The 13,074-nt window shown below is 58.5% G+C and overlaps 1 protein-coding gene across 9 annotated transcripts in view; it reads right to left on the reverse strand.

Moving 5' to 3' along the window:
- ZMIZ1 (zinc finger MIZ-type containing 1) overlaps positions 1 to 13,074 on the reverse strand; it is a 234,259-nt gene that overhangs the window by 103,235 nt on the left and 117,950 nt on the right. For all 9 annotated transcript variants that reach the window (XM_078434463.2, XM_078434460.2, XM_078434459.2 and 6 more), the window contains 2 exons: positions 6,983 to 7,091; positions 392 to 505 (listed from right to left, as the gene is read on the reverse strand). In XM_078434463.2, the coding sequence (XP_078290589.2) occupies positions 392 to 505; positions 6,983 to 7,042 (174 nt within the window). In that variant the 5' untranslated portion in view covers positions 7,043 to 7,091. The remainder of the gene's footprint in view (positions 1 to 391; positions 506 to 6,982; positions 7,092 to 13,074) is intronic.

Below are 13,074 nucleotides of genomic sequence, written 5' to 3' on the forward strand. Positions count from 1 at the left end.
TGTGTGTGCACACTCTCTCTCTCCCTCTCTCAAAACAAACTTTTTTTTTTTCTTTTTAAAGAATGGCTAGAAATTCTGCTTTGCTGAGGGTGGAACATTTACCCTCACCAGACCTGGAGCTTCCCCACCTCCTCCAACCCAGCGAGGCGCTGTGCTTTCCCATCAGGTGTGGGGAGCCCGTATCACTCTGACAGCCGCGTCTCCCCATCAGACTGGTTTCCCGGAGGCTGTATGTTGGGGGGTGGTGCACACAGACGGGCTGTGCCCTCCAGCACTGCTGTCTTTCTATCTCTCATCCTCTGTTATCTGCGGCCTCTCCGACAGCTGGACAGGCACACGGGTCCCCAGGCATCCGCCCTGGGTGCAGGTGGGGGAGGGGGTGCAGACTCACCGTCAAACAGCCCATCAGGCTCTGCTCGAAGGGGCGCTGGAAGGCTCGCGGGTCCCCACACCAGTCCAGCAGCTCTGTGGCGGCATTGTGGAAGTTAGCAGGGTTCTGTAAGTGCTGTGGGAGAGGGAAGGAGGCAGCATGAAGCTCCAGGAACAAGGCCGGCAGGGCAACGTGCAGGTCTGGGGTGGTGAACACCCTGGGTCCCACTGGGGAGGAGACTCGAAGAAAGGGGCGGGCCAGGAATAAGGAACCTTCTCAAACTCCCTCTCTCTCGCTTTCCCTTTGCATCCACCCCACCTCATCCCTGGCAGGATGGGGGTTAGTAGCCCCATTGCAAAGATGGGAAAACCAAGGTCTGGAGAAAGATGATAGTATTAAAGTGTTTCCTGGATGCTGGCAGTAGGGGCGGGTGAGCTCTGCAGGGTTCAGGAGGGTAGCCCGTGACCCCCAAGTTGGGGACTGGCTCTCCCTAAGCCAGGGCAGTCTTGCGCTGGAGATTCCTTCTTGGTGAAGCCCACTCCTGCTAACCATCACCACCCAGGTCTGGACGCCCACCAGCTCTGGCTTCAGAGCAAGTGCGGCCATGGCCCACCAAGGGCAGGGGTCAGGTGGATCAGAAAGAGACGCCCAGGCCAAACTCAGCCAGGGAGTCAACTATAAGCACACTGCGCCCAGGCTATTCTCACACCGGGGTCTGGTGTGTGTGACTTAGCTCCCCAAAGCCAGATTTCCCCGGGCCCAGTCTGGCTAGGCTCGGAAGCTGCTGGCATTGTCGGGAGGGGTCCCTGCCCGAACTCAAGCCCCTCCCGGTCAGCGGGTCTGAGTCAACAGAGACTGAATTTTGACACCAAGGCCTCTAGATTCTGCTTGGGACCCAGGCCACCGGGCCGACTGGGTGGGTGGTGGGTGCTTCACTCTCTAACCCCCGCCCAGGTCTCCCCAGGCCCCGGGGGGCTGGGCCTTAGCCCAGCGGGTGGGTGACTCGCCCAGGGTCACACAGCAGGCTAGGTGCAGAGCTGGGATCCCAGCGATGGGTGTCACAGACTGTGGGTCCTCCAGAGGGACACCTAGGGCGTATCCACAAGGGTCGGAGGTGAGGCCAGCTGCAAAAGGGTTGGTGGGAACTTCTGAGGCCCCTGTTGCCTTGGTGCTGGGAGAGACAGGGAACAGTGGCTTCCCCTGCGGTTGCGGGGGAGGGGGGGCACTCTATTCCCTCCTGCAGCTCAAGTCTGCCCTGGAGCCGAAGCAGGGAGGGGTCTCAGCAGTGGCCAGATCCCAGAATTGGGAAGGAATGGAAAGTGCGGGGCGCCGGGGCTCCCTCTGCCTTCACCTCCCGCTTGCTGCTGACCCAGGGCAGTCCCTCACCTTCCCCAACCTCCCTCCGTTGGCCCTTCTGTAAAAGGGGGATGACAGATCACGGCTTAGCGGCGGGAAACTTTTGTTTCTTTCGCTTAGGGTTTTGTGACTATCGTTACAACATGGTCTGTGCAAGAAAAATTTTAAAATGGACGGAAGAGAGTGAAATGACTTAGAACAAGGTGCCTCTAGGGGAGAAAAGGGAGAGAGAGCAGCGAAGGAGAGAGAGAGAGAGGGCAGGCAAACAGCAGCAGGCCCTCCGTCACGGGGCCGGGGAGGGCTGGACAAGATGAGACTCGTGCGGCCCCTGGCGAGGCGCCTGGCGTGTGGGGTGCTCCCACGCGGGGCTGCCCTTGGCCCTGACTCTGCCTCCCGGAGTCTCCCTGGGAAGCACAGCTGTTCCGTGCAGCTCTCAGCCCTGGCTCACACGGGCTCCTTCTGCAGAGGCAGAGCTGGGAGGAACCTCCACATGGAGAAAAGGGCCCTTGGAGAGGGCAGGGGTGGGTCCTCACCTCCGCCTCCTGTGCTCTCTCTTTAAACCGTGCCCCCTCCGAGGCCACGGGTGGCCTGGCCGTCTGGGCTCCGAGTGGAAAGCCATGCAAATCGGCTAATTCCCTGCCCAGCAGCCTCTCTCTGCTAACCGAGTTATTCCGTTTATTTATGTGATGTCACACCCAATTAGCAGGGTCAGCAGTCACCACATGCTGCTCTCAGAGCTGCCTGCCCATAGCACCCTCACCCTGCAGGGCTCTTGGGCTCACAAGTGGCCTCTGAGGCCAGTCCCAGGGGCCCAGTTTTGTTCTGGCCCCTGAGCACGCAGCCGTCCGTATCTTGGCCAGCCCACCTCCAAGCTTCTCCACCTTTGTGCCGGCCAGCTCATGTGGCCTTCAGCTTGGGCTCTGGGTGGTCACTGGTGGGACCGACACACTGGGCACAGGGCATCCCGTTCAGTGACTGTTGCTCTGTGGCTCTGTGGCCTTGGCCCAAGACCCATCCCCTCTCTGCGCTTTTGTTTCCTGTTTCGTCTATGAGGTCACTGGACTGCACAGGAACGGGTGACCTGGGTCAGACTTATTTATCTCAGTCACTGAGCCCCAGACCCCTCATCGGTAAAATGGGGTCACACATTGGTAAAAAGCTGTCACACAGCTTACAGGACTGCTACAAAGTTTAGGAGTGATTCAAATAATGACCTCCCTATTACCAAGTAGGTGCCAGGTAAAGGCTGCTATTGTTCTGAACTTGGTACAGTTTCTTCTCTCCTATGAGCATCTTGAGAGGAGAAATAGGGCCCTGTTCACCTGTGGAACTCTCAAGACTGGCACGAGGCCAGGCCCACGCAGAAATGGTTGGTGAGCAGTTAACTGTCCAAAGGATGGTCCATCTGTGTTGTCGGTCGGCGACCTGGCCACTTCAGAACAGGTCCCTAGCACCATGTGGAGTGGCCAGCCTTTGATGGTCAGTGGATGACAGCACAGATGTGAATCAATGGCAGAGGCCTCCCTGGCTGTGGCTGTTACTGGGTTCTAATAGCTCACCTCCCACCAGAAAGTCCGCCTGTCTCCACAATTCCTCAGAAGATCTGGGCTATATCCACTGGCCACTGAGTCTGCTGGGGCAGGAGCAGGGGACAACAAAGCCTAGACCAAGTTGGATTGACTACCCAGACCATGTGATGAATGCATCTTCTTATTAGTTCATCTGTGAATCAAACAACCTGCCCATCCATCCAAAAATGAATCACTCCATCCATCCATCCATCCATCCATCCATCCATCCATCCATCCCCTTGCCCCCTTACCCATTCAACCATTCACTACTATATTCATTTCCCATCTATCATTCATTCACCTACCTATCTATCCATCCAGAATTTCTCCAACCTCCTGTCTATCCATTCATTCATCCATTTATCCATCCATCATCTATATCCACCTGCCTAACTGCCCATCCCTATGTCCATCCATCCACCCACCCACTCATTCCCTTAGCTCTCCTCTCCATCCATCAGTTCACCCCTCCCCTGCTTCCCCTCAACTTTCGTGGGCCCTGCCCCAGCCTGGGCACCGTGCTAGGCTCTGCTGACTGTGATGAGTGCGACACGTCCTCTGCCCCCAAGGAACTCAGCCTGGAGGGAGGCCTGACACATGCCCCACAGGGCCTCTAGCTCAAGGGAGAAAGCAGGGTTGGTGGGGTGGCTGGTGCCCGGGAAGCAGTGGGGCTCAGAGCTGGAGGGTGTAGACGATCAGAAGGGCCCACGCGATGGGGGAGGCTGCTGTGCAAGAATTTGCTGATTGGTGTGGCTTTGCACGTGCAGCCCAGATGTGCCTGTGACCTCTGAGTGGGGCACACTGTGGAGAGGGCACTGGTTCTTCCCGTCCCGGGGGCTGAGAGGGGGGGAAAGGCAGCCGAGCCAGCGGCCCGGAGGAAAGAGGGGCAGCAGGCTGCTTGGGGGATGGTGAGTGTGAGCAACGCTAGAACCAGGGTGGGGTGGGGGTGGGGGGTTGCTGTGCTGTAGAAGTGAGGCAGGGCAGGGAGTCCGAGGCTGCAAAGCCCCCTCTGGGAGCCACAGACCCACCCGCCAGAGCCAGGCACAGCCAACACATCTGTCATCCTCAGAGCACGCAGACCTGCTTGCTTTTCTCTTCTGATTAGGCTAGAGGACGTCTGAGAATCAACAGTCTTCAGCCAGACACGCCGCCCTCTGGGGCAGCTGTGGAGCAGACAGACGTTAAGTGCTGAGCTGTGTCTGACCGGAGGTGTGGAGGGGGCTGTGGGAGGGTAGGGAGCTCTGGATGGCCCAGGGAGGCCTCTGGACGGCCCGCTCGCCCTCGCAAACGTGTCGGGATCTGGCCCCAGCGCACAGCTCTGCGTGCCCCGTGTGTGCACATGCGCAGGTCGGGCAGGCTGGGGGAGGGCAGCCGAGGAGATCCCTGGCCTTCCAGCTGCCCGGGCATACACTGGCTGGGCATCCATCACGATGCATCATTCTGCAGACCAAGCAGGGTGGAGTGGCAGCTTAAGCAGGGTTAGGTGGCTAGCAAGTGGCGGAGTGGGGGCTCGGCCTCGCTGGCTGGTAAATCTGAGCCCCGTGTGCCATGCTTCAAAGGGGTAAAGGGCACCCTGATCTCTGGGGACGCAGAGCCAGGCACGGGAGAAAGGTCAGGGTGTGAGCAGGTGTCAGAAGGAACACCGTGCCTGGCGCTAGGAGGGGCTCATGCACCTGACTGTACTGTTGGGGGTGGAGGCCACTGATGGCCCATCCCTCAGGGCTGGGAGAAGTGGGGCCACAGGCTGAGCCGGGAGACAGCCCTGCAGAGCCTCCAGGAGGAGGTAAGAGCAGGGCTGGAGGGAGGGCACCGTCTGGCTTCTATTCTGTGACTGTGAGCAGAGGCGTAATTGGCGTTTGGGGGAGCTGTTTGGGCTGAGTTCAATCTGTAACCAGTCTTCTTCAATTTCCTCTCCTCAGACCCTGCCCGGGCTTCCGAGAGAGAGCTGCGCTCGATGCTTACGAGAAGACACACGCTTTCGTTCCCAAGGACCAGCCTCAGCTCCACCGGGCCCTGGCGCTCAGGGAGGGCAGGCTGGAGGGGGGGTGGGGCCGCGAGCTCTGCCCTCATCCCCCCCCCCCCCCCCCCGGGGTCCTGAGGCCAGTGGCCCATGCTGGTGACCTGAGTGTGCTGCTAAGCCACCTAAGCCAGAGGGCTCACCCCAGCGCTTGCTTCCCTGCCCCTGAGACGCTGAGGACAACAGCCCCTGCCACCATGCGACAGCCCGGACCCATGTGACGGGTGGGGAAACTGAGGCTCAGAGGAACAAAGCGACAGGTCTGAGATCAGGGACTGTGGGCACATGGAGGAGTGAGGATTTGGGCCCAGGTCTCTTTGATGTCAAAGCGCTTTCTGGAGGAAAGTAACACTTAAGAGTCTGCACAGGCACTCAGGGCCGCAAGGAGGCTGCGCCCGGAGGGCAGTGCGCCGCTCCCGGCCAACACTGGGGGGCGCCCACCAACCCTGGTTCAGCCAGACTTCTTAAAGTGGGGGGGAGGTGGGGGGGCTCTGAGCCCACCTGGAATGTGCCCCGACTATGAACAATCCGGAGAGGAGGCTGGCAGGCAGAGCACCCCCTCAGCGCAGTGTGATCGTCAACAGGACGGGGAGCTGGCTGCCCTCAGGGATGAGGCCCACCTCACACAAGTGAAGCTGGGCTGTGTGACTTCAGCTGACTCCCCTCTCTTCTCTGTGCCTCAGTTACCTTTCCTGTAAGATGATCAAATTCCCCAGAACCTTCTCTTTTTCTGTTTCTTTATAGGAAACCACTGGAGCAGAAGGGCACTTCCCTGCATCTTCACAGCGGCCCAGGTGGCACAGCAGAGCCCAGAAAAGCATGGCACTGGCCCCAAATCACACAGCTAGGAAGGGGAGGGGAAGGGAGGGGGAGGGGAGATGGAAGGGGAAAAGAAGGGAGGGGTGGGGAGGGAAGGGAAGGGGAAAGGAAGGGAGAAGAGGAGAGGGGAGGGAAAGGAAGGGGAGGGAAGGGGAAGGAAGGGGAGGGGAAGGGAGGAGAGAGGAGGTGAGGGGAAGGGAAGGGAGGGGAGGGGAAGGGAGGAGAGAGGAGGGGAGGGGAAGGGAAGGGAGGGGAGGGGAGGAGAGAGAAGGGAAGGGGAGGGAAAGGGAAGGAAGGGGAGGGGAGGGGAGGGGAAGAGAGAGAAGCAAAGGGGAAGGGGAGGGGAGGGGAGGGGAAGAGAGAGAAGCAAAGGGGAAGGGAAGGGAGGGGAGGGGAGGAAAGGGAAGGGGAGGGGAGGGGAGGGGGGAGGGAATGGGAGAAGGGGGAGGAGGGGGGAAGGGAAGGAGAGGGAGAGAGGGGAGGGAAAGGAGAGGAGGGAGGAGGGGAGGGGAGGAGGGGAGGGAGGGGAGGAGAGTGAAGGGAGGCGAAGGGGAGAAAGGGGAGGGGAGGGAGGGGAGGGAAGGGACAGGACAGGGCGGAGCCGGCAGGTGAGCCCTGCTGTGCAATGCAGGAGTTAGGCTGATCTCTGCCAGGAATGTTCTCACGAGGGGGTCAGGGAGACCCAGGCAGTGAGCCCTTGCCTGCCGTCACCTCCACCCAGCGCCCAAGAGGCCCGGCTACGTAGGGCAGGCCAGCACCTCTCCTGCTCTGCTGCCTTGGCGGCCCGGCCCTCGCCAGCTGGGCCAGGCTGGGCAGGGGAGGAGGAGTGGGCCCAGGCCGCACACCCACCTGCTTGATGCACTGTAGTCGGTCATTGGTCTGTTGGATGTGCCTGTCCATAGAATTCATTCTGGCCGTTTCACTGGGTTCTACCCGAGAGCCATGAACGTTGTCCAGCCTGTGAAGACAGAGGAGAGCGGGTGTCACTGGGGTCGTGCCGGGCCCGACGGCCTCACGGCCGCTCCCCAGCCTCAACGCGGACGTGCCGGCCCAGTGGCTCCTGGCAGGTTCCAGGGCCCTTTCTGAGCTGCGGCGGCCTCTGTCCCAGCCGGTCCTGCAATGGAGGGAGGAACTTCGGCCACAGCTGCCCAGCCCCCGGGGAAGCCCACCTGGGCTGGGAGCAGGAGTTGCCCCTGGGTGATCTCTGGGGATGACTCACGTGAGCACTGTGCAGGCACGGCCACGTGGGACACGATGTGAACTGCACATTTGGCACACACGTTACCACACGCGCGTGCGTGTTAGGGGGCGGTGGGGACGGCGACCCCACCTTCCGATTCCCAGTTCAGGGCTCAGCCTACGTGACGTGGCTCTGTGTGCGCGTGCACACGCGCAGGGGTCTTCCCACGTGACCCTCACTGCGTGTGTGGCGTAAGTGCAGCATCCTGTCGTGGCACCAGGATCCCCCCCCCCCCCCAACCCCCCATGCTTCAGAGTTCTCCACAGTACGGACCACAATTCCATTTCCCCCTTTGCCTTCCTGGGAAAGGAGAAGGGCGGGACTTAGCGCCACCCCTCCTTTCAAGACGAGGAAACTGAGGCTCAGAGGGGGAAGCGAGTCACCCATGGTGGCACAGGGAGCCAGTGTCAAAGCCCATACCAGGAACTAGGGCTCCGACTATCAGCTCACGGCTCAGTGGGCAGGGTACATGAATGTCATGGTCACCGGGCTCACTCCCTGAATGGCTGTGGGCCTTGGGAACTTTAACAGGAGTGTGACTTCCTTCCGGGTGGGGAAGCTGAGTAAATGAAGGCAACCCTGTCACCTTCAGAAAGGCCCTGGGGTCCTCAGGCCACTGGGGGGGGGGGGGACAATGGCAAAGGCAGAGATGGAGAGAGAGAGACAGAGACAGACAAAGAAAGAAAGAGAGAGAGAAAGAGAAAGAAAGAAAGAGAAAGAAAGAAAGAAAGAAAAGAAAGAAAAGAAAAGGAAAGAAAGAAAGAAAGAAAGAAAGAAAGAAAGAAAGAAAGAGAAAAAACTGGAGAGAGAGGAGATAGTCTACCCACTGTTCAGGGGTCCAGGTCCCTGGGGCAAAGCAGAAGTCGGCCCATGGCTTCTGGGTTTGCTTTCGGTAACCCAGTGGGCATTTCAGGCTGCAGACACATGGTTCAGACACAGAGTGCTGAACAGAGGCCCATGGCCCTTGGTTTCTTCTGCTATCCTGTGACACTGCCCTCCCAGAAGGCCCCTCATCTCCTGCTGTGTCACCAAAGGTCCCATTTACCAGGCACTTCGGGTATGCTGGGCCCCTGCATTCTCTCCTTTACTCTTTGTGCCCACTCTGTAAGACTAAAATTATCCTCCTTTTACAGATGAGGAAACTGAGGTCTGAGATCTGCCAAGTCCCCATGGTTAGTAGGAGACTGGACTGTGTCTGTCTGTGCCTGTCTGCTTCCATGTCCTGGCTCTCTGCCCCCAGCACGAGCACCCTGGGCTTGAGTGAACTACCAGCATGGCGTGTCCAGGCCCAGTCTTGGGAAGAAAGGCCTGGTTGTTTTCCAAGGAGCTCTTTGCTACACAGTTCCTTCAAAGCACTTCTCACCGTTCCATTTGTACTTGAAAAGGCAACTCATTTGCGTGGTTCCAAAATCAAAGCCCACGAGGGTATCCAGCGAAGTGCTGACCCTGTCCCCAGCCCCCAGATGGCCTTCCTGGGAGGACCAGTGTCACCAGTCTCCTGAGGGTCTCATCTTAGAGAAGCAAAGAACTATGGGTACTGTCCCCTGCCACCCCTTAAGAAACACATAAAACGATAACGTTCTATACACACTACTTGGACCTTGCTTTTTCCCTCTTGATAACATTTCAAAGTTTATTCCACATCAAGACATAAAGAGCCTTTTCATTTTTTAATGGCTGCACCGTATTCCAAGGTACTAATGAATCCAACGAAATTCTGAAATTTATCCAACTAAATTCTGAATGTCCACCCCTGCCAGGCACTGCTCTAAGGCCTGAGGCCCCAAACGAGGCCCTTCCGCTCAGAAGGCTCACGCTGCAGACCGAGTGATGAGGCCCGAAGCCGTCTCCAGATTCATTATTGCCAACAGTGTTGCAGGGTCACCTTTTGTATTGGTCACATCGCCCACGTGTGAATTAATCTAGAGAACATACTCTTAGGAGTGGGGTGTGTGGGTCCTTTGGGCATTTGTACTTCTGATACATGCTTTCTGGGTTCACTCTGCCTTGGAACTCTCCCACAAAAAGGTAAAAGTGGGGGTATAGCGCCCAACATTTATTTTTTCTACCCTCGCCCACCAATATCCTTCCATCCACCCCACCTATCACACATTTATAGTCCCAGATAGCCAACTTCTCTATACATCGTTGTCCGTCTAAATGCCCGTCCGCCCATCTGTCTACCCATCCACTTACCCACGCATCCATCCCAACACCTTCAGTCTACACGTACCCATCCAGGCACGCTTCCAACTCACCCAGTATATGCTTTTCAATATCTGTCTGTCCTGTGCCGGGTCTTCTTGCTAGATCTCTCGGCCACGGAGAGATTAAGATAATTCTTTTATGTTCATGGCACTCTTGGTCAAGTCAGCCGTCACTCTGTCTTACCCACTAGGCGACTATTTGTTGAGCTCCTTCTAAGTGAGGAAACTGAGGCTCAGAAGTTTAAGGAGTCGCAGCCAGCTCCAGCATCCTGGCTTTCCCATTACAACCTAAACTTTGGTGCAACGAGTAGGGAGGGGCTGGGGGTCCCCCCTGGAGACTGCTGCGGTGTGGCAGGTGTGTGTCATGGGAGAAGTGTTGCTCTCCTTGCTACTCCTGTCGGTTCCCCAGGCAGGGGCTGAGTTTCTCCTTCTGAGTTGACTCCTACAGAGCCCCAGCCAGCGCTCACTCCCAGAGGGCTCCTGGGGCCAGGGACGAGTCATGGTGCCCAGTCGGCCAGCAGGGGGCGCTGTTGGTGAAGCTAAGTGCCCAGAGGGCTAGAAACCTGCACTGTGGGGCTCTCTCTTTAGGGCCCTCTTCCTCCGCAGTGAGCACCCAAGTGCCCCCAAATGGGCGGGCGGTTTCGAGCAGACTTCTCTGGCTTTCTAGGTCTTGGATTCCCCTTTTGTAGAGCAGGATGGTGAGTGGGGATTAGGTGGCCTCACAAGACTCTGTCTCTAGGTAGACTTTTCCCAGGATGCACACAGTATTTTATGTAGGGTCAGGGACCTAGTGGGGCCTTGCTAATGATTATTGAATGACCGATATGTTGTTCCTGGAAACTGAGGGGCACTCAGCCCACCCAGGGAAGCCCTAAGCAGGCATCAGGAGCCCAGACCCACCTAGGCAGCCACCTTGGGGCCCAGAGGCTTTTCTCCTTGCTGAGTGCCCCCCGGTCCTGGCCTGGAACACTGGTGAGACTCAGGGTGGGTGGCAGGCAGCAGGAGAGATAGCAAAGATCATGGGGACAACTGCATGTCCTATGTGTCTTAATCTATAGAACAGAATGTCCAGCTGATGAAGGAGACGCTCACAGGTGAGGTGACATTGGAGATCAATGGACAATTGGGGTTATTGGCCCCAGGAATGGATGGGGCCGGCAGCTCCAGCCCCCACAGAAAAAGGATGAAGGCGTGGAAGGCTAAGAGTCTTGGGTGTGGAGAGGCGAAGGAGTTATGACAGGCAGCTCACTGAGGAGCAGTCTGGAATCCTCCATTTGTCCTGGACCTGCCATGTTTAGGCACCAGGCCTGACCCTGTGCATTGGTAATTTACTTAATCCTAAAAGGCTAAGAGAGGGGAAGCAACATGACCAGGGTCACACAGCCAGGAAGGCGTTGGGCTGAGAGTCAAACACTTTCTATCCGTTAATACGGTTTTTTCCCACTCCTCCAAGACTGGAGTCAGAGCCTCCTGGAAGTCCCCACTCAAGCTGTGTCTGGGCCCAAAGAGATGTCCCCTTTTTCTACCCAATCTGTCCAAACTCATCCACTTGCTAGCCGCCCCCTCCCCCCCCCCCCCCCCCCAGCAACGAGTTGCCTACAAACAGGCAGCGCGGGGGCAGTGGCCATGTGCTCACTGGCCAGCAGAGGTCGCCCTCCGCCGTGGGAGTGTTGCTCCGCTGGGCTGCAGCCTCCCTCCTCAGAGCTTGGGCTCTTTTAAGCCTTTACAAGTAGCTACAAATCCTCCGTGGCTGCAGCTCCAGTGCCCTCGGTGGCCGGGCTCCCTCCCAACTAGAGATCCCTGGCGTGTACTGGCCCTGGGTGCATCCACAGCCCCAGCCCGTCCCCGGCCTCCTGCCTATCTCTGAACGGGCAGTGGGCTCAAGCAGTCAAGCCCCCCAACCCGCTCTGGCCCCAAGCCCTCTCCCTCCTGGTCTGAACAGCCACGTGCCTGTAGGAGTTGCAAAACGAGTCAGCTTGGGGAGGGGTCTCAGTGGGAGGGGGGACCCTGCTCTGCCTCCTTCCTCCAGGCCTCCGTTTTCCCAACTGTAAAACAAAGGGTAGCCAGCCTTTAAGAGCCCCTTCCACTTGAACATTTTAGGATTTGTGTGTCAGAAGCTCCAGCTAGTTGGGAAACTCTATCTCAACAAGTGTAGAATGTTCGACGTTAACAACTACGTAAGCCCGTCCCAGGGCAGCCCCAGAAATCCCGGGAGGGAGAGCCGCTGTTTCCGGGGACGTTGCCCCCTCGGCCACCCACTCTTCCTTGCACCCTGTGCTCAGCCTGGCTTAACACGGCGGATATGTTCTCTGCCGGTGACACGTGAGCCGGTGTGGTCTTCTGATTCCCAGGTAAGTCTTGGAGGGCCAGGCTTCTATGCCACTCCTCACCACCTAGCACAGCGCTGGCCCCGTTGCCCCTCGGTTGGTGCCTAGCACAGAGGGCTGCTTGGAAGTAGGGGGCCGAGAGATGCAGGAGGCCCTCGTGTGGCAGGACAGGGGTGGGGTGGGGGCGGTAGAGGGGGCGCAGAGGGAGACAAGGGCAGAGTGGGACTGGAGCCCATCTGGCTGGCTCCCTGAAAACATCATGGCCCTTGGGGCCCCATGGCCCTTGGCCCTTTTGTCCCTGGAAACAGGGAGTGGGGTGCTCTTCGCTGCCCCGTGGAAATGTGGGGTGCTGAGGCCCTGGAGGCAGCTCCGGAGGGTAGTGGGCCAACATCAGCTCCGCTGACATCGGGATGTTTTATTTTTCACTTTTGCGGCCAAACAAGTCAACTGGTACCCTTGACTCACAGGCACCCAGGGGAGGCGCATTTGCAGATGTGTGTGCGCGCTCGCATACATATGCACCCTTTTTGCACGCTCAGGTGTAGGTGCGCGCGCGCACGCACGCACGCACGCACACACACACACACACACACACTCAAGTGCTAGCGCAGATGCACTTGAGCACACACATCTCCTGACAGCTTGCACAGGCAAGTGGCGGGGTCCCCAGGGGAGCTGTGTGAGCAGTGGTGTGCAGAAATGATTCAATCACCATGCACATCTGCAGCTCAGATCCCCTGGGGCGAGCGGTGCTGGCAGCAGGGACGGGGGTTGGGGCGGGGGGGAGCTGTACCTACAGCCTGCAGAGCAGAGGCTGCGTTCCCAGACATCGCCAAGGCCAGCGAGTTTGGGACAGCCTGGAGGGAGAGCCTGGGGCGGGGGGCGGGGCTAGGGGACCCATCCCAGCCAGCTCCTTCGCCAGCTCTCAAGACTCCAAGAGGAGCAGGTGTCACGGATCCTGGCTTCAGCAGGGACTTGCCAACCTCGCACATGCGTGTCAGTCTAGGTCCTCCTTGGTGGGCCACCATCTCCCACTACTTCAGCCACGTCCTGTGTCCTCCCCCTGTACCCTCGACTGTGCTCTGAAGATCACACCTCCACGTCTTTGCCTCTGTCCCTCAGCCCAGAATTCCTGGTCCCCTTCATCTATCAAATCACCGTCTTTGT

Source organism: Panthera onca, chromosome D2 (genome assembly GCF_046562875.1).
Source record: "Panthera onca isolate mPanOnc1 chromosome D2, mPanOnc1 haplotype 2, whole genome shotgun sequence".
Taxonomy (NCBI): domain Eukaryota; kingdom Metazoa; phylum Chordata; class Mammalia; order Carnivora; family Felidae; genus Panthera; species Panthera onca.